This window comes from Melospiza melodia, chromosome 22, assembly GCF_035770615.1.
Source record: "Melospiza melodia melodia isolate bMelMel2 chromosome 22, bMelMel2.pri, whole genome shotgun sequence".
NCBI lineage: Eukaryota > Metazoa > Chordata > Aves > Passeriformes > Passerellidae > Melospiza > Melospiza melodia.
Genome location: NC_086215.1, coordinates 2858324 through 2885594, shown reverse-complemented (window position 1 = coordinate 2885594; position 27271 = coordinate 2858324). Strand labels below are relative to the sequence as shown.

The following is a 27271-nucleotide window of genomic DNA, read 5'->3' as shown; positions in this document are numbered from 1 at the left end:
TGGCTCTTGAATCATTCAGAGGGCTGAGCCGGAGGCTGGAAGGTAATAAGGAGAGATTATAGCTTCATAAAGCAGCTACACAGTGAGGAGAAGCAATTAGAATGTAAATTGGGTGCTGAAAGGCAGAAATAGAACAGCAGAACACCAGGCAGAGGAATTTGTTCTGTAATTACACTGAACAATATACAGCTTTGACTCCCTTTAGAGTACTTTGTTCAGGTCGAGTGCTGCCATATAATGCCCTTCCTACAATCTAGGCCTAAAAAAACAAAAGGAGGACTAGGCTGAACCTGGATTAAAGGATTGGAGGCATGAAGAAAAATTAAGAACCATGATCTGTGTAGTTCACAGACTGCCTGATAAGGAAGATGAGGGTGAAATGTACAAATCTCATTAATGCCACTCTGAATGCCAGCAGATATTTGTATATAATAAATCCCCTATTATTAGGAAATAGATAAAAGAGTTATGGTGAGGAAATACAGAGGGTTTCTCCCCTACCCATCCCTCACCAAGAGAAGGAGGGCCTGAACCATGAGCAAAGTTAGCAGGCAAAGTTATCCAGCATTTTCCTTTGCCCACGCACAGATGTTTGGAGTTGAGGACAATGGTGACATTGGCTCAAGAGCAATTAGTGTGGCAGATGCTGGGGGAAAGGTGATGTGTCCCACGTGGTCACTGGTGCCCTCTGAGTGCTCTTCACATCTCTGCACACCTGCAAAGTTCAGCCTGTGGCTGCAGCTGGGCCTGGCAGCACTCCCTGGGTGCCCAGCCTGGCCAGGGAGCTCCCCGGGCACACACAGGCCCAGGCAGGGCCAGAGGCTGTCCTGGGCCATGGCCTGTCACTGGGGGACTGCCCAGCCTGTGCCAGTGCAGTGCCCACTGAGCAGCCTGTGCCAGGTGCTGGGCACTCTGCAGTGCCTGCACTGAAGGGCAGAGCTGCTCACCTGGAGAGGAGCCCAGGCCTGGAGCTCCATCACAGCCCTGCTGCTGTCCCTGCTGGCACACATGGAGGAGAGCAAGGGCAGCTCTGCCCTGTGCTGTGTGTCCTGCTGCCCCCAGAGCAGCCTGGCAGAGCTGTGGGTGCCTCAAGGCACTGCTCCAGCTCGTGTTTCTCTGCCCAGGGCACAGGGCAGGGTCACTGCACTCTGTGCTGCTGTCACCAGGCTGCAGGGGCTGCCACCTGAGCTGGCACTCTGCACTCCCTGTAAAATCACTGGAGACTCAGTGACTCCAGGTGAGTTCAGGTGGTTCTGACCATGGTGGTTCTCACTCTAGGAGAGGATCCAGTTCAGCCTGGGTGAATGAGTGGCACCCTGAGTGTAAAAGGAGCCCTAATGGGCCACCTCAAGGAGAGGTGTGTCTGACAGGTGTCCAGAATTAGTGTGATGAGTCCAGCTGTGATGAGCAAATGGCCTGTTCTCTTTTCCTTGGTTTTATTTCCATCCTTCTGCTCAGCCTGGTCATCAGTCTCTCCATCTTTCTGCTTCCTCTTCCAGCCCATTTCACTGTGCACTGTTCCTTCACAGCCTGTTTCACAGCACCATTTCATACTGAAGCACACTAAGAACTAGAGAATTTCCTCTGGAGGGTGGGGAGAAATTCTTGGGGCACAGGAGAGGAAAACACGGATACAATACAGACTTTACTGATCTTGGTTGCATTTTCTTGTAAGATCTCATCAGACTGGCAGCCAGAATGTTTAGCCCAGTTACACACACAGAAATGGGAGTACAAACACAAAGACTTTGGGGTCGCTTGATGTCTGCAGCCTCAGGGTGGGATGGCCTTTGGCCCACACTCCAGAGACTTTGGCTTTGTGTTTGCAACAGGGAGAGCCCCAGAGGAGATGGGCCCTTGCTCTTCACGGGGAAGAAACCAGACCTGAGGTTTGCAGTGAGACTCTTGGATCCAGAGGAGCTGAGCACAGCTTGCAAACCAAAGTGCTTCCCAGAGAGAACAGGGCAGCCACCTGCAGTGCAGGAAGAGGCAGGGAGGGGACAGAAGGGTCAGTGTCTGTTCCACCTCATTTCAGAAGCAAATGAATGGCCCAAGTCAGGCTGAGCTTCCATTGCTCCTGGTGTGCAGCTTCAGCTCCTGAGGAGACATTCCCCAGGGTGTGCTGATGGCATCAACATCCCTGGTGCACAGAAGAGATGTGGCACATTTCAGCCACGTTTTGGGGAGTGGTAGGTTGTGAGTCCAAAGACAGTTTCAGGGTGCCTGAGGGGGCTGTGTGAGCTCACTGAAAGCTGCCTAAAAGCCAAGAGAGTGTGGTGGGTTGTTGTCCCCTTAGTTAGAGGAGCCCTACATAAATGCTGAGCAGTTGAGTAGTTTCCTCTTCTTTGTGCTTTAAGCATTATTTTGTGCTTTGAACCCCTCCCTGTCTCTTGCCTCACAGCTGACAATGAGAACAACATTGCCTCCAGCCAGCAGCCCAGGTCACCTCTCCCCGTGGTTGAAGAGAAGTGGAAGCCACAGCTCCAAAGAAATAATGCCAACAACAGTACGTAGCAGCTTCTCACTTTGTCCCTGTCCAACAGGAGCCTCAGGGGAGCAGCAGTGATGGACACTGCACAAGGCCCTTGTCCTCACCAAACTGTATTTGATTTCACCTTAAATCATGTCCTACTTGGCAGAGCAGAGTACCCCTTCCCACTACAGGAGTGCAACAAAGAACCCTGGGGTGTTTGGAAAGGTTTGTGAGGAAAATGCATTTGGTAGCTCCTGCAAGAAGGTAACTTCTGATCCAAAGTCAGACTTTCTGGCCTGGAGTTAAAAAATTAATCCAGTCATCATGGTGTGACATAGGCACAGGTGCCCAGAGCAGCTGTGCTGCCCCTGCATCCCTGGCAGTGCCCAAGCCAGGCTGGGCAGGGCTTGGAGCACCCTGGGACAGTGGGAGGTGTCCCTGCCATGGCAGGGGTGGGACTGGATGGGTTTTAATGCCCCTTTCCAACCCAAACCAGTCTGGGATTCTGTGATTTGATGTCCATCTTTCCATCTGGGCTGAGTTGTGACCATCCCCACACCAAGGACAGGATGCAGATCTCCTCCCTGCTGCTGTGACAGGAGCAGGGCCTGTCTCTGGAGGTTCCTCAGTCCAGAAACCCTGGGGGAACAAACCCAAGGTTGGAGTTGTCTCTTCCATCATCTGGGCACGTCCCACCTCTCTGGGGGCTCTGAGAATTGTTCTGTGCCTTGTGCTCTCTCCTGCCGTGGTGTTGCTGACCTGGCCCTTTGTGTGCCCGCTGTGTCTCCCTGCAGCGCCGGCGAGCGGCTCTCTGGGGAACAGCGCCATCCCGGAGAAGGAGCGGCAGAACATCGCCGAGCGCCTGCTGCGGGTCATGTGCACCGACCTGGGCGCGCTCAGCGTGCTCAGCGGCAAGGAGTTCATCAAGCTGGCGCAGACGCTGGTGGACAGCGGGGCTCGCTACGGTGCCTTCTCCGTCACCGAGATCCTGGGCAACTTCAACACCCTGGCTCTGAAGCACCTGCCTCGGATGTACAACCAGGTGAAGGTGAAAGTCACCTGCGCCCTGGGCAGCAACGCCTGCCTCGGCATCGGGGTCACCTGCCACTCGCAGAGCGTCGGCCCCGACTCCTGCTACATCCTCACCGCCTACCAGGTGGAGGGCAACCACATCAAGAGCTACGTCCTGGGCATTAAGGGCGTGGACCTTCGAGACAACGGTGATTTCATCCACCACTGGGTGCAGAACGTGCTGTCGGAGTTTGTGATGTCGGAGATCAGGACGGTGTACGTGACCGACTGCAAGGTCAACTCCTCGGCGTTCTCCAAGGCGGGCATGTGCCTGCGCTGCTCGGCCTGTGCCTTGAACTCGGTGGTGCAGAGCGTGCTCAACAAGAGAACGCTACAGGCTCGCAACATGCACGAGGTGATCGAGCTCCTGAATGTCTGTGAAGACCTGGCGGGGTCCACGGGCCTCTCGAAGGAGACCTTTGGCTCCCTGGAAGAGACCTCCCCGCCGCCCTGCTGGAACTCGGTCACCGACTCCCTGCTGCTCGTCCACGAGCGCTACGAGCAGATCTGTGAGTTCTACAGCAGGGCCAAGAAGATGAACCTCATCCAAAACCTGAACAAACACCTGCTTAGCAACCTGGCAGCCATCCTGGCGCCAGTGAAACAGGCCGTGATCGAGCTGAGCAACGAGAACCGGCCCACGCTGCAGCTGGTGCTGCCCACCTACGTCAAACTGGAGAAACTGTTCACTTCCAAAGCCAACGACGCTGGCGTGGTCAGCAAACTCTGTCACCTCTTCTTGGAGGCGCTGAAGGAGAACTTCAAAGTTCACTCGGCACACAAGGTAGCCATGATCTTGGACCCTCAGCAGAAGCTGCGGCCCGTCCCGCCCTACCAGCACGAAGAGATCATTGGCAAGGTCTGCGAGCTCATCAATGAGGTGAAAGAGTCCTGGGCAGAAGAAGCAGAATTTGAACCTTCAACCAAGAAGCCTCGTGCAGCAGGGGAGGCCACAGCAGCTCAGGAAGAAGATTGGTTTGGGAAAAGTGAAGTCTATGATTATTTGCAAGAACCTCTCTTCCAGGCCACCCCTGACCTGTTTCAGTACTGGTCGTGTGTTACCCAAAAGCATACGAAACTAGCCAAGCTGGCCTTTTGGCTCTTAGCAGTGCCTGCTGTGGGTGCCAGGAGCGAATGTGTAAATATGTGTGAGCAGGCACTCTTGATCAAAAGGAGGCGGCTACTCAGTCCAGAAGACATGAACAAACTCATGTTTTTGAAGTCCAACATGCTTTAAGACTTTAATTAACAAAACTTTAAAACACTGTTCCAAACAAAGAAAAAGAAATTTAAGTTCTAAACACTGTGGACCTCATTATGAATGCCCCTGGAAACCAAGTGCTTTTTTATATATATATAAAAATATAAATATATATAAAATTAAGTTTGAAAGGAAAGCTGAGCACAGGAGAGAGACAGCCCTCTGCCAGGAATGTGCTCCTTTCCATAGATAGTGTGTGGACTTGACAGACTTTCTAATGTTTTCAAGTGGGCAGACGAATGGGAGGCTGATGTTCTAAAGTCTTCAGGCAGCTGAGATCTAAAGTGACTTGAAGTTTCTTTTGTTTCTCCTCCACCCCACCTTTCCTCTTGTCCCCTGGGCCATCTTGCCATGGATAATCAGACTCCATTGACCAGACCAGTTCTGCACTGGACTTTGCTCCTTTGAATAACTGTACACCTTGAGGGCACTTGGCTGCAGCCTTCTTGGCATGGTGCGTGAATCAGGGCAGCTGTGTTCCACCAACACCGGCATCTTTAGAAATCAGGAAGGGAGGCTTTAAGGTTTTTGATTCTTAATTTTATTTTTAACCTTTCCATATCCTTTTTTTTTCCCAAAAAACAAAAGTTACTCCTTTGTCTCTACTCCCAGTTTTGAGTTTAACATGGCAGCAAGTGATTATAAGTTTGATTTCAAACTAAGAGAAATGGTTCATGGCAGAAACTGTCAGAAGTTGTTACGTTTCTTGGCTTTATATTTTTTTACAGCAGAACTTCTTTTCTGAACTCCCGGTGTTAATTTTCTTTTCTGTGAATTTTGTACATCAAGTGTTCTCAGACTTGTTCTAGAGTAGTCCATTTGCAATTAAATGATGTTCTTATGGGAACCTCAGCAGTTGTTTATGTGGCAAAGCCTAGAAACCAAGAAAAGCAAATGGTGACAGCACAGGTGGCTGTGGGCCACCAGTAAGCTTGCCAGGTCTGCCAGAGAACCCTTGTACCTAAAGATTTTTGTTTAGAAGTGTCTCAGTGACACACAAACCACCCTTCCCAAGGCCAAGGACAAACCAAGGTGTATGATTTTTCAGGGGAACAAAGCTCACCAGTTTTGTCAAACTGGGGTTTGAAGGAAGCTTAGAGAAGTGCATGGGCTCAAAGATCCTTCTGAATGTAAGTGCTCCTGATTGAGTGCAAAGAATATCTTCCCCTTTTTGTTTGGAATGGTTTCCTCTAGTGGCACGAATGTCTTTTTGATACCTACAGTGCATTACACTACTTGTTCTGTTGCTGACCTGTTCTGGCCAGGAAGGCCACGGGCCCCGAAACTTTCACACGTAACTGGCTCACCCCAAATGCAATTAGAGATCCCCATAACCCCAAACCATCTGGTCACTCTGCTGTCCCCAAGGCCAGAGCTCCTGCAGGCACAGCTCCTGGGCTGCTGGAGAGGCTCTGCCAGCTTTGGTGCCTCTTGGACAATTCCCAACCTCTGGTGCCAAACTGTGCATTTTTCACTGCTGGGACTTGTCTCCTGGAGGAAAACTGAAGCAAATTCTTCTTTTTTCAGCTCCTGGGCTTCCAGGAGCTCTGGAGCTGCGGTCCCAGTGGTGTGGGAGGGTCAGGAGGAGGACTGGCCCTGCTGAGAGCAGGCTGGAGCCCTTCAGCAGCACAGGGAGTTTGCTGCTGGCTGGCAATGCAGGGGGAAACTGGAGACCCTCTCTGCAGTGCTGCTGTTGAGCAGATGTTAAACCAGGATCCCACCTGCCCTGCTCTGGCTGTAAGAGAAGTTGCAAGTTGCAAGACGTGAGAAATAGCAAACCCAATCTCTCAGGCTTTGTGTGCAGATGCCTTGAACCTCACAGGCACTCCCTGACACTGCACTGCCACAGGACTCAGGGGCACAGTTTGCACACTGGACCCTTCCCCACGCCAGGCTCACGAGGACAGACCTTGGCACCAGCTGTCTTGCCCTTTCCAGCCCTTTCAACCTTCCATTGCCTTGAGGCTGGTGTTTGGGTTGACCTCTCAGCACTGTTACTGCCATCAGACCAAAACCATTGTCTCCTGAAGTGTTAATTTTTGCCTAAAGCACACGGCCTGCCACATGAACAGGAGCTGCCAAGGCAGAGGCTCCTGGACTCCTGATTTCCCTGTCAGTGGCTGATGGAGGGGTTGCTGTAGGGCCAGCTTTCCTTCTTGCTGCTTTTGTTTTCTCCTGTACAAATCCTGCATGCCCAGCCACCAGGGCAGGAGAAACCTGTGGCAGACAGAAATGAACCCTGAGTGAGTGAGATGTGTGCCAGGCCCACTGGTACCTGCAGCAGGAAAACTTGGCTGGTGCATGTCCCAGAGAGGATTAGCTGTGGGCACAGAGGTACCACACAGCTCAGCTGATGGCACAGGGATCAGGATTGGCAGCTCCTTCTCCTAATGGCACGTTACACCTTTTTGTGTGGCTCACCTGAGACCCTGAGAGCTCTTTGGTGCTCAGGGGAACATGCAGAGCCCTTGGATTCCTTTGGAAAGACAGCTCCAGCCCCAGCCCTCCTTTGCTAAGGGACATGTAGATGATTTCTGTGGAATTTGTGAACTCGGGCTCACGTTGTCTGGTGAGAAGTGGGCAGAGTTAGCACAGCTGTAAATCCCTGGAGCTGAGTTGGGCAAAGTGCAGGGATTTGTGCCCAGCAGTGGTGCAGACTGAGGGCCTGCATGCAGGAAGGCCACAGCCACCCCTACCTCCCATCCCACCTCCCCTTTCCCTTCTCACACTGTGGGTTTGGCACCAGAGCTGGCGTTTGCTGGTGGTGCTGACCAAAGAGAGGGATGGACTGGCCCTCTCCCCCATCCCAAAAACTGCCCCTCTGAGGCAACTTCACTTGGAGTTGCACTAATGATGGGTGTTAAGCAGTGAAGTCAGGCAGATGAGATTCTCCCAAAGACTTAAAAACTCAGCAGCTGCAAAAGCAAGAGAAAACCTAAGGGCCTAAAGTGGAGCCTTCTCAGAGGTGGTGAGGAGAGGGGCTGCTTGGCCCCTTCTCCAGAGACTCAGTGCAGGAAGGTGCAGCTTTTCCTGACTTGCACATGGCTGCAGGGTGCCCAGCTCAGAGGAGCTGCTTGTGCTGGGCTGCTCCAGGCTCTCTCTGGGTCACTTGGGCCTCAGTAAAAGCAGAGAAGCATATCTGGAGCACATGCAGTTACCTTAAATGCCAAGTTTTTGCTCTTCTTCCTTCTTCCAGGCTTGAATTCACATTCTGAGGAGCAAAAGTACTTTTCCAAGGTCTGAAATTTGGAAACTCTCTGTTCCTGCTGTTTGGTGCCCCAGAGGTGAGGAGCAGCCAGGGTGTTGTAGGGAGCTCTGCTGGTCCTGGGCTGGGACACTGCTCAGGAGAGGCTCTGAGTTTGGCCAGGGCTGTTGTGAGGTTCTGCTCCCTTGGAGCTGGGAGGAGAAATCCTCAGAACTGGGATCATCCTCTGGTGGGTCATGTTGAGAACTTGCCTTCTGCTTGTTGGTTTTCTTTAATCTCCCTTGTGAAATGTGTCAGGGTGCAGGAATGGTGTGTGGCCTTCAGGCATCCACCTGTTCTGCTGCTGACTGTGCCTGACCTTGCAGACTCTTCCTGGCTTCACAGTTTGCTTTGGGAGCATTCTGACCTTCAGATGGGGAGCAAGCAGCACCAGGTGAGCCCCAAGAGGGAAGGGCCTGTCTGAACACTCTTGTTAGTGAAGAGGATGGGACAGAGGCAGAGCTCTTGAGGAGGTTGTTTCTGTGTGGAGCAGCAGCCAGGAGGTCAGGAAGGAGCTCTCCTGCCTCTCAGTAGGCAGTGGTTGTGTTTGGCTTGCAGGATGGACTTGCTGTCCTGCACCTGGCTTGAGTTGGAATGGAGGTGAGCTTCCCTTTCTGTCCAAGCTCTCTGTCTGTGCTGAGGAAACTGCTGTGGGTGGGTTTGAACTGGTGCAATCTGTAAAACTTTCTGTGACAGCTGACTGTGGGCTCAGGTTTTGCCTAACTCAGTTGTTCCTTCATTGCTGGTTAAGCCAGTTTAACTTGAGCTGAACTGGTTTAAGTGTCCACACAAAGCACCTGCACTGGTTTATCTGTGCTTGCTGGGCAGACAGGATGTCCAGTAGCAGCTCAGGGAGTCATGACCCTTATGTGACTTTTGCAAATGAATTTGCAGCAGATGCTCTCAGAACCTGGCAATGACTGAAAATAGAGGGGAGACACTTCTGGAAATGACTTGAGCTCTAAATTGTGGCATTGGAGTGTCCAGTGAGATGGCTCAGGTGGGTTGGGTGGTTTTTCTCCAACTGTCTGCAATAACCCAGAAGGTTTAGCATGGGAAGGAATTACCAAAAATGTTTGTGTTGGTGGCTGAGTCTGCTCAGAGGACCCAGTTCCATTCTGGCCATGGTGAGCACAGGACAGGGGACTGGAACCTCCTGCTGCTCCCACAGTGCCCTGGGCATTTCTAGGCAGCACCATGTTACTGGTGAATCAAAATGCATTAAAAGAGCAGCCAGGAAGGTTCTCCAAGGCTGGGAGTGCTGCTCTGTGCTGAGGAGAGGCTTGGATTGCTGATGGCACCTCTTGGCTGAGGGAGAGGCAGAGGCTCCTGTGAGCATTCACACAGGAAGGGACAAGCTGTTCCCTATGGAGTAATTAGGAGTAATGGAAAAAAAAAATATATACTAAAGGCAGATTCTGGGAAATCTCTTCAGGGAGGAGAGCTCTGTTCCTCTGGGAGGGGTCTGAGGGGAAGGTTTTGAGCCCTGTTGCTGAAGACAAGGCTGCAGAGTGAAGCTCACTCCATAAACACTTGGCTGGACCTTGCCAAGAGAAAAGGAACTGGGTGTAGGGGTGGGAAGTGCCAGGTTCCTGCCCAGAGCCCTCCAGGAGGGTTCACAGAGCCTTTTCCTCCTCATCACCAGCAGCAAGGCCTTGCCAGCTCTCAGTGCATCCCTCAGCCAGTTCCTGCAGGGAGGGAGGCGGCAGAGGGGAAGCTGCCAGTGGAGGAGCAAATGTCCTGTGGGATCAGTGTGGGGAGGGTGTTCAGTGTCTGCTGCTCCTGCTGAGCTTTCCTCTGCTGCTCCATGGCCTGGGATCCCCTGGGAATGCCCAGAGCCTCCAGCTGAGCCCCGTGCCCTGTCAGACCTGACGCTGTCGCTCTGTAGCAATAAGAACTCCCTGTGTGTGTGGGACCTGTCCCCTCACTGCTCTGTCACCTCCTGGCGCTTCTGGAAGTGTCCCTGAGCAAACCCTGAGGCCCAGCTGAGCTCCTGGGACAGTCTGCTTACGCTAGGCCAGAAATGGTGAACCAATGACAGTGGGTTGTCCTGAAATTTAATTGTATCTGTTGAATGTTTGTGGGATTTCTGTTTAATTTCAGGTTTAGTTTGGCTGCTTAGTTGAGGTTTTTCCTGTTCTGAGTCCTTTGTAACTCGACAGGAGAGTTTTGCTCACATAGACAATGGTGTATCCATAGACCCTGAGGGGTTCCTTATCCATAGGCAGCTGAGTTGGAATTTTTGGCTCCTGAAACAAGGAATGATGACTGGCAGGATTTTATGTAGCATCCCTGACAGTGGGACCCAGATGAGCAACTCAGGCTTAATGATGGGAATATTGTAGGAATATTGTTGATGACACGTCCAACCCTTGCTTTTTACAACCAAAGCTCCTTAAAAAGGCACTTCCAGCCTCACTGGCCTCAAATCCTTGTTCTCACCTCCCAGGGGTGGCAGTCTCTGCAGTGTCTGTGGATAGGCTGGGATTGTTTCTTCAGTGGGCTGGGGGTGTGGGAGAAGGGATAACTTTTCCCCTTGCTGTGTAGGACCTTCCCCCTCAAGGAAGGAGATGTGTTCTGGAAGGAGCAGCAGATTTAGGAGCTGTTTTCCATGGTCCCTTGAAGCTTGCTGGTACTTTAATACTCCTTTTTCTGAATTGTTTGAAGGAAAGCTGGTAGTGGATGACCTGCCCAGTGGTGGCAGGTGGCAGCCCAGGCTGTCAGTGGGGGGACACTCTGCCCAGGCCGTGAGGATTGTAGTCCACGCCGTAGCCAGACAGTGTCATGGTGACAGCCAACCATCAGGAGATCCTTGTTTGCAGCCAGTCTGAAAAGAGAAGCTGTTCCTCACTCGTGAGTTCCATTTCCCAAACCTCCTCCTGGGAGCTGAACTCGTTTCATCAAGCAAAGGATTTAATGTTCTCCTGCCCCTCCTGGCCCTCCCTGCCCTCAGTAACTCGTGTGCATTTCCTTCCTTTCTGTAGATGCAGATGTTCTAGGCAATACCACAGAGCACCCGCGCTGCGAGTGCGACCATGTCATCTTAAAAAATACAAAAAAAAATATACAAAAAATATACAAAAAATATCTTTTTTAGGCCAGAGTTTTCTACAGGTATTAATGAATATTTTTCTTAATCCTTATAAGTTTTATGTGTTTAATATTTCTTAATACCGGTAGCATTAATTTATACTTTTGTAGCAACACAATATTTTTATAAACCGCCACCGCTGGCTTTGTCTTCATAACGGGAAACGTGCGGGCAGCTGGCCCCGCGCTGTACCATGTACTGTATTTAAAAGGTTATCTAATGTCACACTTGCTGTGTTAATAAACAAAACAAAACCTGTTTGAAGTCTCATGTATTGTTGGTGTGGATCAAATGACTCACTAGAGAGCAATATTGCACGGGGTTGAGTTGCTGATTTTCATTGTGATATGCGAACACTTGAGGCCAACTCAAGTTCTGAGGTTTTTTTTTTTTTCTTTTTAGGATTTTGTTTTGTTTTTGTTTTGTTTCGGGTTTTTTTTTCAGCTAAATAAATTCAGTGCTGTTTGAAACTTAGACTGACGTCAAATGAAAAGGATTATTAAAGAAAAAAAAATATCAAGGTGTTTAAATGTTGCTGTTTTTACAAGTCTGTTGCTGTCTGAATGGAAATATTCCACGAGAGGAGGAATAGTTCCACTTAGCTTCCAAAGGGGCCGAGCTCCAGGCCAGAGTTCGGTTATTTGGAAATACCTTAGAGACATGTTTCTGCAACATTCTTTTCAGAATTGATGCCAAGGCAGAAGACAAACTGTAACTGTAAGAAAGCATCCGTTGCTTGAGGATTTTCATGTCAGTGTTGTATTTATGGTTTTACAATAAAACAACCTTTAGGGGAAAAAAAGTGTCTGGGTTTTTTTATATTTTCTGTGTTTCAAGCTTGTGACTGGGACATCCCCAGTGCCATTGTGAGGGGGGAAACATCCATGGAAGTGACCTGGCTCCCAGCAGGGGTGTCTGACAGATCCCACAGAATCATGGAATGGTTTGGGTTGGAAGGGACATCCAGTGCCACCCCTGCCATGGCAGGGACACCTCCCACTGTCCCAGGTGCTCCCAGCCCTGCCCAGCCTGGCCTTGGGCACTGCCAGGGATCTAGGGGCAGCCACAGCCTCCCAGGGAACAATTCCTAATTCCCAACATCCCATCCATCCCTGCCCTCAGCCATATGAACTGAGCAGCAGGACAGCTCCACACCCCACATCCCTGGGGCACTCAGAGCCCCCCAGAGCATTTCCCAGAGTATCCTGTGTCCCACACTCAGTTGCCAGGGCTATGAACTGCTCCTGTCTCTGTTTTTGTGCAGCAGAGGCCCCCAGCTGTCCCTTGGGGTTGGGGTTCCCCCCCCAGGAGGTGCAGCCCAGCTCAGGGTGTCTGTGCCAGCAGCCTCAATGCCAGCACCAGGTTCTGCTCAGGGATCCCACCTGTGCCAGCAGCTCCAGCTGGGATTGGTTTCTCCTGGGGGAAAGGGGCTCTGGGGGCTGGGTGGGCACTGGGCTCCTCCCAGGACAAGCCCTTGGCAGTGCCCATGGTGAGAGCCCAAAGGGGCACCAGGGACTGGGGTCCCAGGGGTGTGCTGGTGAGGGGGCACTGACAGCTGGGACTGGGACCTGCTGATGCTCTCTGGAGCTCCAACCCACCTCCAAACCAACCAGAGACCACCAGGAATTGTGCCAAGGGAAACAAGCACAGAGACCAGGATGAGGCCAGGCCTCACACTGGAAAATCCCATTGTCACACTCCATATGTCCTTTTCTTTGACCTGCCCTGATGTCCTTTGAGATTTTCTAACCTTGCACCCACCCCTCACTCACCAAAAAAAAAACAAGCAGAAAAATCTTTGCTGGAGAATTAGTGAATTTGTAGTGAATCTGTGCCTTGGGAAAAAGCAAAAGCCAAAGACATGGAATGACAGTGGGACTGGACATTGGATAAACTCTTGGCCAGTGGTAAAATGTGAAGATAAACCAAAGTAAGAAACAGAGCTCTCAGTATCTGATGGTGAGAATGGCTGAGACTTTGCTGGGGATTTGCTGTAGCAGAGGTTTCAGTGAACAGATCAGATGCCCTCAAGTGCTACTAGATAGAAGTTGGGATTTGTTTGAAGATCTAAATGTGTAAAGTGGATAATTTAAAGCCAACAGGCCCAGAAGATGGGATCCCTGGCATGCCAGCAGCTCCCAGCACTCAACTGTCCCTTTTACTGGGGCCATTTAAAAGGATAAATAAGATTGCTAATGGGAGTGGAAGAGGCTTAAGCTAATCCTGCTGTGTTTCCTGATTCCCTGATTTCTGCCCTAACAGGACAAAACTCCTTTAGCTTGAGCAAGAAAGGAACTGGTAGCTCTGAGTTCAGGCTCTGCTCGAGGTACCCGGAGTTTTCTCTGATGGAAGTTTGCTCATCCCGAGCTGCTGTGTGGGACCAAGGTAGGAAGCAGCAGGGAGCAGCAGCCCGGGTGTGTTTGTGGCTCTGGGCTTGGGGTGGCCCCACATGTGCCATCAGAATTTGGGTGAGCAGTGCCCCCTGAGCCACCCTCACCAGGGAACAGCTCTGCCCTGGAGCTGCCTCTGCTGTTTCTCTGCCAAGGAAGGTGCTGGGGGCTCAGGGGGCCCCGCTGCTCCTGGGATGGGCAGGAGTCAGATCCCTGGGCAAGTTCATGGAGATTTTCATGAGGGGCAGTGTAAGAGCCTGAATGAGAGAGGCAGGACTCCAGGCAGCTCTCCAAAATGCACTTTATTGTATACAAAATGCAGTTTGTTCCATCCAAGAGGTTACAGCAGCCCAGGGTGGTGGGTGACAGAGCTGTGCCCACAGCTGTCAGCTCCAGCTGCAGGCAGGCCTGGAGACCCTTTGGGTTTGGTTACAATTTTTCTTTGCTGAGTATCTGAATACAGTAGAACCAATCTATACCTTAACTTTTACCTATAGCCCATCATAACTACTGTAATTACCATATTCATGTTACTGTTCTCCAACCACTAAAAGTCTGTAAATTACAGTTTAAGCTAGAAGTTGTTTTTCAGTTTTCTTGCAGTGGAAAATTCTGAGACCTTTTTTCTACTTGCTACATCAGCAGGCTTGTTTGCCTGTGCTATCTTTCTGCTTGGTAAAAACATCTTCTTGTTTGGGGTGGGTTTATCCTTTGCTCTAAGCCATAAAAACCCCTTCTAACTAACACACCCTTTACCTCCTTGGTTCTTTTCTTCTATATCAATATTTGCTTTCATTTCTATTCCTTCTTCAGATTCTACATTTAAAAATCTTTCTGCCAAGCATCCATATCTGTGAGACTTTCTTGTCAAACTTTCATCGTTCCCAACAGGGCAGGGCTGAGGTCCTGAGGGAATCAACCTGCAGCTCAGAGGCCGGATTTGGAGAGGGGATGCAGGGTCAGACAGAGCCCAGCAGCTCCGTGGGGATGGGGCAGGGGAGCTGCAGCTGGGCAGGCAGGCAGAGCCCAGGGCAGCCAGGGCAGCAGCATGACTCAGGACAGGGCTGAGGGCCAGAGCTGAGCTGGGGCTGCAGGAGCAGGGTGTGCCCCAGGTGAGGCTGGTCAGGGACAGAGCTCTGGGTCCCTGAGAGGCTCAGCTGCGAGCTGGGCAATGCTCCTGTTACAAGCTCCTGCTCCCCTGTCAAGTTCCTCCCCTGGCTCCTCAGGAAGGAGAGCATGGACTCGTTCCAGGATCCCTTCTCCTGGCAAGAACACCCCACAAAACAGTGAAGAAGAACAAACAGGGAATGAGAATAATTTTAAAGGACATTTAATAGTGAAATATTGACAGAACAGACCAGTGTGAAGTGGTTTGCACTGGAAAATAGACATGAAATAAAAATTACTAAACCATCAATCTCCCAGATCCTCACAGGTCCTCTGCACACTTGCAGAGCTGCATCTCCTGTGCTTTTGTGTCTTCTAATAATTCTATTCCTCCCTCTCCCCCGTTGGGATGCAGTCAGGCAGATGCTGCCTCTGGATTTGGATTTAGGGTCTTTTTTGTCCGGGAATTTTGTAGCCAGAAGTGCCTGCTCAGCACCAAGCACAGACAAATCTCCCAAGGACCTCCAGGATCACCCACTTCCAAACCTGCTGGAGCCTCCCATTGCTCTCCTGGAGGAGCCGCCGCCCGTGGCTGCCCCTGCTCCCCCAGGGCCGTGGCCAAGCTCCCTCCTATCTGGTGCCACAAAACAGGTCCCAGATTCATTTCCAGAGAGGTGATGGAGGCAGCAGTTGTTCACTCTCCGTGGCACATTTGTCAGCCTGGGATGTGGCTATGAAGATGAACAGCAGAATAACTGCACATTTCCCCTGGGGTGATCGATGAGCTGAGAGCTCCTGAGGCTGAGTGCTGCAGCTCTGGGAAAGCTGGTTTTAAATTGCACGGGTTGTAAGTCACAGCAAATTAACAGATTCTTTTTAAGTACCCAGAACATCTGTTCTCCTCGAGGAGAGACAATCTGTGCTGGGGGAACAAGTGCTGTGTGCTCGGTGTGAGGCACGGGGGTGCTCCTGGGCCAGAGCTGTGCCAGCAGCACTGGGGACTGGGTGAACTGGGGGGAAACGGCTCTGAATGAGTTAATTAGGGGAAATGGGTCTGAATGAGTTAATTAGGGGAAATGGCTTTGAATGAGTTAACTGGGGGAATGGCTCTGAATGAGTTAACTGGGGAAATGGCCCTGAATGGGTTAACTGGGGAAATGGGTCTGAATTAATTAACTGGGGAAATGTCTCTGAATGAGTTAATTAGGGGAAATGGCCCTGAATGGGTTAACTGGAGGAATGGCTCTGAATGAGTTAACTGGGGAAACGTCTCTGAATGAGTTAATTAGGGGAAATGGCCCTGAATGAGTTAACTGGGGGAAATGGCTCTGAACGAATTAACCGGGGGAAATGTCCCTGAGCTGTGCCGCAGGAGAGCACACAGGCGTGGATGGTGGAGGTTGGATGTGCCCCAGCAGGAAGGAAGCTCCCAGGTTGCTCACTGAGAGCTCTGTTTGCCCACGGGACACCCACTCCTGGTGCTCTGGCACTGCTGGGCACTGCCCACATGAGGAGGGACCCTCCTATGCAGTGGTACCAGAGCAGAGCAGCCCATTCACCCCCGGATGGCCAAGGGCAGGGGGAACCCGTGAAAAGAGGCAGCTCCAAGGGTGACACTGGCACCAAGGGTCACCTCATCCTCAAGAGTCACCCCGCCCTTTGTAACCATGATATTTCCTGTAAAATCCTTTCCTTAGCATTTTTTCTCCTGAGAAGCTGAGAGGCCTCAGGAACAAAATGCAAACAATGATTATCTGCTGCTGTGGAATGCAACAGGTGCATCTGGGATTGGTCTCATGTGGTTGTTTCTAATTAATGGCCAATCACAGTCTGGCTGTCTGGACTGTCTCAGTCAGTCACAAGCCTTTGTTATCATTCCTTTTCTATTCTTAGCTAGCCTTCTGATGAAATCCTTTCTTCTTTTAGTATAGTTTTAATATAATATATATCATAAAATAATAAATAAAGCCTTCTGAAACATGGAGTCAACATTCTCGTCTCTTCCCTCATCCTAAGACCCCTGCGAACACCACTACAATCCTGAACCGTCCTTGTGGGAGAGATCCCTGTGGCACAAACACGTGGTGGCACTTTTCCAGCTTTCGGAGTGCTGAAGAAGGACAGCAGCTACAAAGCGCACAGCAGAGTTTGTTCCAATCAGATTTATTTCAATCAGGTGTTTTGCATGAGTTTGTGTGGCTTGGTTACCCTGCTGCCTCTTTCACCTTCAAACAGCTGAACGCTGCTGCATCGATGGATCCTCCTCCATGTTCAATGAGCTGAAAGGAGCTGCTTTTAGTTCTAGATGGGAGGGCAAGATCCATCACTGCCTCTCAAGTTCAAGTCATTCTCTGTTGTAACATTGTAGGATCGTGTGCTGCTCATTCTTTCCAGAGAAATTAATTTTGGCATTTATATTTACCCAGTGTCAAAAAATGCAGCTCCTGCAGGATTGGAAGGCTGTTGCCTTCGTCACTTTTTCTTTCCTAATGTGGGAACAGCACCAAGGAGAGCGGTTCGCTCCTGCCCAGCCTCAGCTGCTGAGTGGGAGGTGGGAGTGGGGGAAGTGAAGCTCCTCCTTCAGTCAATGAAGAGCCGAGGGGGCAGGAGGAGCCCATCCCTGGTGACAGAGCCTGGGCCCTCGGGTGGGATGGCTCTCACTGGATCTCAGAGCGCTCCCTGTGCCCCCGCACCCACAGGGAGGGTCAGAGTCCCTCAGGTGGGAGCAACCCTTTAAAGCCATCGGGTCCGACAGCACTGCCCGGGCACCGCTGCCCCCTGTGCCCAGGTGCTGCATCCACCTGGCTCTGAAATTCCTCCGGGGATAGGGACCCCCTGCCCTGGGCAGCTGTGCCAGGCCATGGTCACCCTCCCAGTAAAGAAATTTTCCCCAATGTCCACCCTGAACCTCCCCTGGCCGTTCCCTCTGCTCCTGTCCCTGTTCCTGGGAGCACAGCCCGACCCCCGCGGCTGTCCCCTCCTGTCAGGAGCTGTGCAGAGCCACAAGGGCCCCCTGAGCCTCCTTTGCTCCAGGCTGAGCCCCTGCCCAGCTCCCTCAGCCCCTCCTGGGGCTCCAGACCCTCCCCAGCTCCCTCAGCCCCTCTCTGGCCTCTGGGTTCCTGCAAAGGGTGCTGGAGGTGCTGCCCATCCCAGCTGCCCCCAGATCCCTCTCCAGCAAAGAGCACAGGGGGCTTTGAAATCACCCTGAGCCCTTTAAGTGGGGGGGACTAGGGCAGGTGGCTGCAGTTTTGACTTTTTAATACCTCTGGATAGCAAGGACTCAGAATTCAGCCATTTCAGATGTAATCCCAAATCTTGGCAAGTGCTTGCATATGTCCAGAATATTCTCTCTCATTTTCTGGTGAATGACATCATTGCTCAGTACTTGAACCAAATTTCCATTTGAATACAGCTCCTGACTATGGGGGAAAAATACAGTAATTTTTTTTTTTTTTAATAACACAGAGAGAGAAAAAGAAATTGCAGTTTGGTGAGATCTATAAATTGTTTTTCTTACCTATAAAGATGGAATGTTTTTTTCACTTTGGGAGAAACAGATTGTTCAGTACCAAGACTGATCTGTGCTGCCATTCAATGAATGTTTCATTGCTGTCCCATCGATCCAAATCCACTGGAGTTGAACTTCCCAGGACAATAACTAAGAAACACAAGCCAAAGCAAAACTCAAGGTAAATGGGTTGGTGATTTAAGCTCATTAGTGCAGGCAGATCAAGTAATTAATTGCTCCATGTGAATTTTAGGGTGCTCTCCTACACAGTCAATGCAAACCCTCTCTAAACAGTGGGGAGGCGTGAGGAGCTTTCCTGAATTCCCTTCCAGCCTTAAAAGGACAATAAAATTCCCACTGAGAACCTGCTCTGTTCATGAGGCACATTTCAGCACTGATGTGCTGTCAGCTGTCTCTGCAGAGCTCCTCAGGATCCACCCTGAGGGACGCAGGGGATGGCTCAGAGTGAAAAATCTGCTTTGTGACCCTGCCTAGTGCAGGGATGTGGGACTGCCAGAGCTGAGAGGAGTTAACACAACAGGGGCTCACTGGGAATGTTCTCTCCTTTTAAGGCTTGAAGGGAACTTTTGGTTGGGATTCAGAAAAGCTCCTCACATACACCCACTGTTTAGATAACTGCAGTCCCAGTCAACATCTGACCCAGAAAAAGGCACTCCTGTGGAACACTGGGACCTGGAAACCCAGGATGAAAATCCGGGTTCTGCATGAAACAGGGGAGGGGGCAAGGGGAGATTATTACAGGACAACTTTCCCTTAATTTAGTCACTTTTAATGGGGACACACAGGGCCCCCCCCTTCCTGCGGATGCCCTCCGTAGCTCTGGGGATGTTCACCTTTCCCAGTTCATGGAACACTGCTGCATCTCCCATCCCCTCCTCGGAGCTGCCCGGCAAGGTGGAGCTGACCCGGGTCAGGGCAGGAGGGTCCAGCTGGGAGCGAAGCACAGCGAGAGGTTCTCCCGAGGGAGAACGGAAGGTGTTCTCCTGAAGGAACGGGAGATTTCTCCTGCGGGAACGAGAGATTTCCCCTGAGGGAACGGGAGATTTCTCCTGAGAGAACGGGAGGTGTTCTCCCGAGGGAACGGGAGATTTCTCCTGCAGGAACGGGAGATTTCTCCTGAGGGAACGGGAGATTTCTTCCGAGGGAACGGGAGATTTCTCCTGAGGGAACGACAGATTTCCCCTGAGGGAACGGGAGGTTTCTCCTGAGGGAACGGGAGATTTCTCCTGCGGGAACGAGAGATTTCTCCTGAGGGAACGGGAGATTTCTCCTGAGAGAACGGGAGGTGTTCTGAGGGAACGGGAGATTTCTCCTGAGGGAACGGGAGATTTCTTCCGAGGGAACGGGAGATTTCTCCTGAGGGAACAGGAGATTTCTCCTGCGGGAACGACAGATTTCCCCTGAGGAAACGGGAGGTTTCTCCTGAGGGAACGGGGGGAGGTGTTCTCCTGAGGGAACGGGAGGTGTCCTCCTGCGGGAACGGGAGGTGTCCTGCGAGAACGGGAGATTTCTCCTGAGGTGTTTTCCTGCAGGAACGGGAGATTTCACTTGAGAGAACGGGAGGTGGTGCCGGTGCGAGGCCTCCCCCCGGGCAGCAGGGCCGAGAAGGCCGCTCCCTGCTCGGCTTCTCCGCACGGGCAGCACCGAACTGGGCCCGCCACAGCCTGGAAATGGGGCCAGAGCGGCTCCTTCGTCTCGAGGGGACAGGAGGCAGCGCTGGAACAGGGATTTAACCACGAGATGGCACCAGGCAGCTGCCAGAGCCGGCGGGGACAGCGGGGACGGGGGACAGCAGGGACGGGAGGGACAGCAGGGACAGCGGGCAGCAGTTCCCTGGCGGGCTGTGGGCAGGAGCTGTTCACTGGCTGCAGAAGTGTGTTTTGTGTGTTTTGAGCACACAATCTGGGCTAGCGATGCTGAAGGTCTCCGAGCTGTGCTGGCCACAGGATCAGCTTTAGAGGCCATCCCGGAGCAGACTCGGCCTGTCACACCCCGTGTCACCCCGGGCCGCCCGGAGGGTCCCACAGAGGCTGCTGGAGCACAGAAACATCCGAGATGAGAGGCATCACCTCGGTCCAGGCAGGGGGGAATAATTTCTCACTGTCATCTCCAAACCATTGTGGTTTTCAGCCCCGGGTTTTGAGCTCCTGGATCCTGTTTTGGCTGCAGGATAAAAGCCACCTTCACAAAAATGTTGAAAGGTTTAGAATGCTCCCCCTGCTGAGGGAGAGAGACTCTTGAGCCCCAAGAGTATCTGAGGCTGTAACTCAGCAGCAAATCCTTGCCTCGGGCAGGGCCAGCCAGGGCAGGGAGCCAGAGCAGCGACACTCCTGAGCAAAATGCAGTTTTTTGGGGAGGTGAAGGGAAGCCCCCAGCTCCAGACTGGGTTGCTTTTCCCCATTGCTGGGCCTGATTCCTGGTGTTCCCTGGAGCAATGTGAAGTTTGCCCCACTGGGGTCTGTCCCTGCTCGGTTCTGGGATCCTCCTGTTCCACCTCAGCTGAGCACTGACCTGATCAAACAGGGACAGGCAGAACCTGGGCCTCAGCCATGGCAGTGCACAGCTCTGCTGCAGCCAGCTGTGCTCCTGCCACATCTGGATGGCTGCCTCAGCCTTCCCTCAGCTCCTCCTGAGGGGCTGCACTGTGCTAGGGGCACAGGAGCTCCTGGGGGCTGCTCACAGCTGTGGCCAAGGCCAGGTTGTCCCTTCCACGTTTCAGGTGATGCACATTGGCATTCAGAGCTCGTTCCCTGTGAGCTCGGATTGTTGCAGTGGCTGCTGTCACTTGCAGCTCATGCAGTGAGAAATGAGGGACACCAAACTGGGAGCTGAGCTCAGCACACATTTCCAGGCAACCACCCTGGTGACAAGTGACACCGTGTGAGCTGTCCCTCTAAAACCACTTCCCTTGATTGGAGTGCTCTGGGCCAAGAAAAGGAGCCCCTGGAAACCTTCCCAGCCTTCAAGCCTAGGAAGGATTATTTGAGAAATGAGCAGTGCTACCCCAGTGCCTGGAGATCCCTCAGCCCTTCTGGAAGGTTCTCCCACATCTGCAGGCAGCAGTGGGGGCACCAGGGGTCACCTGCTCACTCTGAAGCATTTCCCTGAGTCTGACCCAGCCCTGCAGCTGAGCTGAGTTTCAGGACAAAGGGGGAAGGCAGGGAAAGTGTTCCTGTGTGTGGGAGGTGCTGTGGGCTCAGCAGGAGCAGTGGGAGCACAGAGGAGCAGCCCGGGGGTCCCAGCCATGTGTCCCAGGAGCTGCCCTGCCAGTTCAAGGTGCTTTGACTCCAAGAAGGTCCCACCTCTGGAGCTTCCCTTCATAAATGAGCCTGGAGCTCTTCTACCTTGAAGATGGGAAGCCTGTGGCCAGACCCTGCTGGGCTGCCCAAAAACTTCACCCAGGACTGCTGAGTGCTGCTCTTGCCTGCAGCCTTTGCAGCCTGGAGCCACCAGAGCCAGAGATTGGTCTTTGCTCTGGCTTGTGCACCATATCTGATGTCTCTCCACTTGGGAGGACAGTATTCTGCCGTAGGAAATACTGAGAAATGTTGCAGGTGAGTATCAGAGCACAAACAGCCAGATTTTTTTTTTCATTTTAATTTTTATTAATAATTTTCCCATTTAATTAGTTTATTTCTTTTATGGAAAACAAGTAGCACTGGTAGTGAGTAAATCACAGGGGACCTTAAGAGCCCCAGGGCCCCCAGGCAGTTCTGGGCACTTGTGGGAACAGAGAGTCTGTGAGCCCCTGCAGAAGGAGCCCTGCACTGCTCTGAGTGCCTGTCAGGAGAGCCCTGGCTGTTAACTGGTGCTTGGAAAGAGATCTGAGCCTTCCTCCACTTGTTCCTTGCCTGCATCTGCTCTGTTCCACCAGAAAATTCATGCTAGGGATAATTAGCATTAATGTTAGATCCTTTTGTAGGCAGGATCTAAGGGAATAAAAAAGCAAGGCCCGTGGAGAACAATAATAATTTCTATTAGATGAGTTGATACAGCTGGAAAAAAGTGGATGAGCTTTCAGGTATAATAGCCCTCCTTCAAGAATAATTAGGAATGTAATTGGGAACAGCAGAAAAACACAGAATCCTGAAATAGCTGGGGTTGGGAAGGAGTTTTAAAGCCCATCTAGTCCAACCCTCCTGCCACGAGAAGGAGCATCTCCAGCTGAACCAGGCTGCTCAGAGCCACGTCCCATCTGACCTGCACTGCTGCTCCCTGCAAGGGGGGCTGATGGTGACCCCCTCACCCTGCAGAGAGCAGAGAGGGGACACAAAGGGCAAGGGGGGATCAGAATGCAGGAGTGGCACAAGCAGAGCAGACCTGAAGTGCTGACATCCACAGGAGGTGACTTTACCCACCCATTGCTGGTTCCTAAACCACTCCCTGGCCATGCTGCATCTCAGTCTAACACTTTCCTTTTAAGCTCATATCTGACCCCTTTTCCAAGTGGGATGGAATTTATGAGTGAGCAGAGCTCAGTCAGGCAGGAGGGAAGACATAATGGGAGACAAGGGGAGCCCTGAGGTGCTGCTGCATAAACCCAGCAGCAGCAGCAGCTTCCATGGCATGGAGACCAAGAATTGGTTGTCAGAATCTCTATGAACACTCATCCTTTTTGTTCTGCCCTTTTCCCTGAGGTATCTTCAACATCCTTCTCCCAGGATGTTTAAAATATCTTGCACACCTCTTGTACAGTTACAGGGGCAAGCAGGAGGGCCAGGGCACCCCCTGGGGATGCACCCCCAGCAGCAGGGAAGCATCAAAGGTTGTTCAGGGCATGACAGGGGGGTGTGTGGACACCTCTGCTCCCCAGGGCTGGGCTGGGGCAGGGAACAGGACTCAGGGAGCCCTGGGGGTGTGAAGGCTGCCCAGCAGCCCTGGGGCCGAGACAGGCACACACAGGTGGGGGTAACGGGCCAGGACAGGGGGCTGAGGGTACCCCAGGGTGACAGCAGCACCAGGACCCTGCTGGACAAGGCAGGAACTCCCCAGACACGCAGGGATGTGGCTTTGCCCTGTGTGGCCCCAGGATGGGGAATGTTGGGATGAAGCTCATCCCAGGCAAGTGGGAAAAATCAGGGGCAATGCAGAGATTTCCTTCTCATTCCAAGCTCCCCCGGAGGGCTGGGCAATGACCTGCAGGGGACTGTCCCAAGGCAGCTGGGACACGGAAAGGAGGAGGCTGGGACATAAATGTTTCTGTAAATTCTGTGAACTGAGAACAACAAGGTGTTGGTGAGGTAGCTGTGGCTCCTGCAGCTTCTCTCTGTGTGTCTGCTTTTGAGAGACACTGAGAGTCTTTAGAGCAGCACACAGCAACCTCAGCAGCACAAAAGCATCTGTCTGAGTTGGGAATGGTGCCTTTGGAGACACATGGCCATCACCTTGCAGCAGGTACAAACCCCCAGCTGCAGAAAGCTTCTGAGTGAGCAGATCTGAGCCCCTGAGGCTGGAATGCTCCATCCCCCAGGTCTGACACACAGGAGCAGTGGTTGTGAGAGAGGATTCACCTTCATTTCAAAATGTTGAAAACATTTTGAATCTCTAGAAAAGCAAGGAAAGGAGAAATGTCTTTCGCTGATATTAGAAATCCTTCAAATGTCTGGGGTTTTCCAGCACATCTCTGCGTTAGATCAGGGCTGGGGCTTGACCTGGGGACTGAAATGGGAAGTGAAGAGCAATTCCCAGGATGGCACGAGGAGGATGGAGCCTTGAAGGACTGGGTTGCTCGACACAAAGACCACAATATGGAAAAGACATTATATTAGAGAGAGCATCCAAAGGGAGCCTTGAGGGTGGGGGAGGGGCAGAAGAGAAGCCTGATGAGGGAGGAGTGGCTGAGGTCACTTGGTTTGTTCAGCCAAGGAGAAGGGGAGACTGAGGTCAGACCTCACTGGGATCTTCATCATCCTCACAAGGGGCAGAGCAGGGGCATCTCCAGTCTCTGCTCCCTGTGACAGGGACAGGAGCCAGGGCACGGCTGGGGCTGGGCCAGGGCAGCTCAGGCTGGAGCTCAGGGCAAGGTTCTGCCCGCAGAGGGTGCTGGCACTGCCCAGGCTGCCCAGGGAATGGGCACGGCCCCGAGGCTGCCAGAGCTCCAGGAGCCTTTGGGCAGCGCTGCCAGGGGTGCCCAGGGTGGGGCTGCTGGGGGAACTGGGCAGGGACAGGGGCTGGGCTGGGGGATCCTGGTGGGTCCTTCCAGCTCAGGGGATTCTGTGATTCTCTGATCCATGGCACTTTACCGAGATTCCTTGATTCCCTGATCCATGGCACTTTACCCCAGGCAGCCCCAGCTCTGTGTTTGCCTCTTTGGAAGCCCCTATGAGACTGTGCTTTCCACAAGGGCTGACTTGTAAGCACATTGCAGGAACCTTCAGGGAAGGAGATGAAATTAAAGCAGTGTTCTCTCCAAAACTAGTGCTGCCTCATCATGTTTTACTTGGGCTTTTTTAGGCTGGTTTCATAATACAACTTGTGTAATCAATCTTGCTTTCTGTCCTCAGCAATAAGATTTTGGTGTCCTATCAAGCATCAGTCACACAGGACAGGAGGGCACAGCTCTCTGGGGGCGGGTTTGTCACCATTTTCCTGTGGTTTGGGTGGTTTTGAGCTGTCACCACCACTGGTCTGTTCTGGTGCTGCTGGAGCCCAGCCAGGCTCCCCCCTCCTGGGCTGAGGGACCCAGTGCAGCACCGAGTCTGCTGCTCCTGCCCCTGAGTGCCACATTGTCACCAGGGCCCAGCCTGGCCTTGGGCTCTCCTCCTCAGCTCCCCCCAAGGCTGTGCACATCTCACTGGTCACCTTTGGTGTCTTTGAAAGCCACATCTGGCAGACTGGAAAGCCACTCTCAGTTTCCTGTCCCCCTAAGGACAGGAGGATTCATGGAGGGCTGCACAGACTGGAGAGCCCCTGGAGCTGTGCAAAGACAGGAACATCTCCCTGGTGAGGGGAGGGTGAGGGGCTGAGCACTGAGGTACTCCAGGCATCACCCCCTGCAAGGGGACAGAGCCACGTGTGGCTGGGCCAGGGCAGGGCTGGGACAGCAGGGATGCTCTGTGGTGGCTCCTGTGAGGGCACAGGAGGCTGGGGCACGCAGCCAAAGGAGATGTCTGCTGCCTCCCCCCAAGGGTGACTCTCAGATGGGAACTCCTGTGTGTTTGTGCACCCATCACTGTGAAAACAATGTCCTGCTTTTGTCTCTGGAAGGGTTGCAAGTTCCAGAGCACCTCAATTGTCATTGACCCTTTTCCTTCCCCCATTTCAGCCTCACTGCAACTCCAAGAGCTTGGAAATGCCCAGAGATCTCTCTCTCCCCTTGACTGGGCACAGCCATGGCACCTCTGCCCAACAGTGGTGCCTGTCACGACCTGGGCTCTGCTGGGGCCAGACAGACACCTGGAGAGGCTCCTGTGGCCCCTTTCCTGGGGAGTTTGGCCCCTCCAGCCCCTCCAAAGAGGGGATGGTTTCTGCACAGGCACCAACCACCACTCCTTGCAGCGGGCAGGATGGAGACTGCTGCTGTGCCCCAGGGTCCCCAGAGAGTCCCTGGAGAGGGAGGTGACACTGCTGGTGTCAGCCCTGCTGTGGGAGGCAGACAGCCCCATCCCACAGGGAGCTTTCCCAGGAACACCCTGAGTGTGGTGGGGACACCAAGGGCTGCAGGGGGCTGATGTTCCCCACGTGCTCCATCTCCATCCCCTGGCCCAGGCTCCAGCCTCTCTGAGGAGAAGAAGGGCAGGAGATCCCCAGGCAGTGACCAGGTGTCTGAGGTGCTTTCCAGCCTTGCTGTGTGGCACTTCCAGGGGACTGGAGTCCCTGAGGACAAACTGTCCAATCTCCTGGGACACGATGTGCAGGAAGCTGAAGCTGAGCTTCTGGCTGGTTTTCCAGCAGAAAATTGGAATGTTATCAAAATGAAAATTTCCTTACAGTGCATTTCAAACATGCAGATCCTGGTTTTCCCTCAGAAAGTGTTCGCAGTTGAACTTCCCACCCCTCCTACAGCACATCTGACTGTGTTCCTGCACCTTCAGCTCCCTCTGGTTGCACAGGAGCTGCTCTGGGCTTTCTCACCATCTCTGCCTCCAGCCACTGATGTTCCATGTCCCATCCTCTTACCTCTGCCCCCAGATCCCCCTGCCTGCCCAGGAACCCCTCAGTTTTCCAGGCTGACTGCTTGCCCCTTGTTTATCTCCCCATCCCTGGTGTGTCCAGCTCCTGGGGGAAGGCAGAGCTCTGCTGGGTGCTGGGAATATCTCTGCACAGGGGAGACACCTCCATTCTCATCACCAGCTGGAGGGTGGTGCTGCAGCTCCTGTCTGTGACAGGGGGGGCTCCAGGTGTGCCAAACACTGCTCGGGAGGGTGGCAAAGGCCTTGGGGGCCCGTAGCTCCTTCCTGTGGGCACAGCTGGGCAAAGGCAACACGGGTGCCCATGGGCACCTAGAGCAGGGAGCTGTGCTGCCTGGGGACTCCAGCAGCCACTCCTGAGCTGCAGGCTGGGCTGGCTCAGTCCCTCTCAGCTGGGAAAGCGTTCAGGACGAGCACAGGGACTGAGGGACTGCAGTCCATCCTGAATGTTGTCTGGAAAAGAACTGGAGACAGGGCTTGAACGCACAAAAGCAACCAAGGGGCTGTTCAGACACTCCCCCCTTGGTTTCCACCCCGTTGCTCCCTGCAGCTCTTCCACCACAGGAGCAGAGCCCTCGGGCACCTTCCCCTCAGATTCCAGTCACTGCCTGTCTGTCTGTGGCTGATCCTGTGACAAGGACATCCTGCTGTGTCCCAGCTGCTCACACAAACCACAGCCCCAGAGCACTGGCAGTGAGGACACACTGTGCCAGCCTCCAGCAGGGTTGTGAGGAGCTGCTGGGGCCCTGCACCCCCTCCCTTGTCCCCTGTCCCTGCCTAGACCTCAGGCTGGGCTTTGGTGCTGTTCTCTGTCCCTGTCCTGGAAGGTAGCAGGCTCCAACTGCGTCCAATCTCCCCTCTGCTGGAGCAGCTCATGGGGAGTTTTTCCTGCAAATATTCTGAAGGGTGGTTTCTCACATTTTTCAGCCTCTTTGTAAAGAATGTGACGCCCAGATCTGCAGGCAGCCTTCCTGTG

At 52.8% G+C, this 27271-nt stretch overlaps 1 protein-coding gene across 10 annotated transcripts in view; it reads left to right on the top strand.

The window, feature by feature from the left end:
- ZNF618 (zinc finger protein 618) overlaps window positions 1–11942 on the top strand; it is a 153005-nt gene extending 141063 nt beyond the window's left edge. For all 10 annotated transcript variants that reach the window (XM_063174587.1, XM_063174584.1, XM_063174585.1 and 7 more), the window contains 2 exons: window positions 2402–2506; window positions 3268–11942. In XM_063174587.1, the coding sequence (XP_063030657.1) occupies window positions 2402–2506; window positions 3268–4781 (1619 nt within the window). In that variant the 3' untranslated portion in view covers window positions 4782–11942. The remainder of the gene's footprint in view (window positions 1–2401; window positions 2507–3267) is intronic.
- The last annotated feature ends 15329 nt before the right edge of the window (window positions 11943–27271 follow it).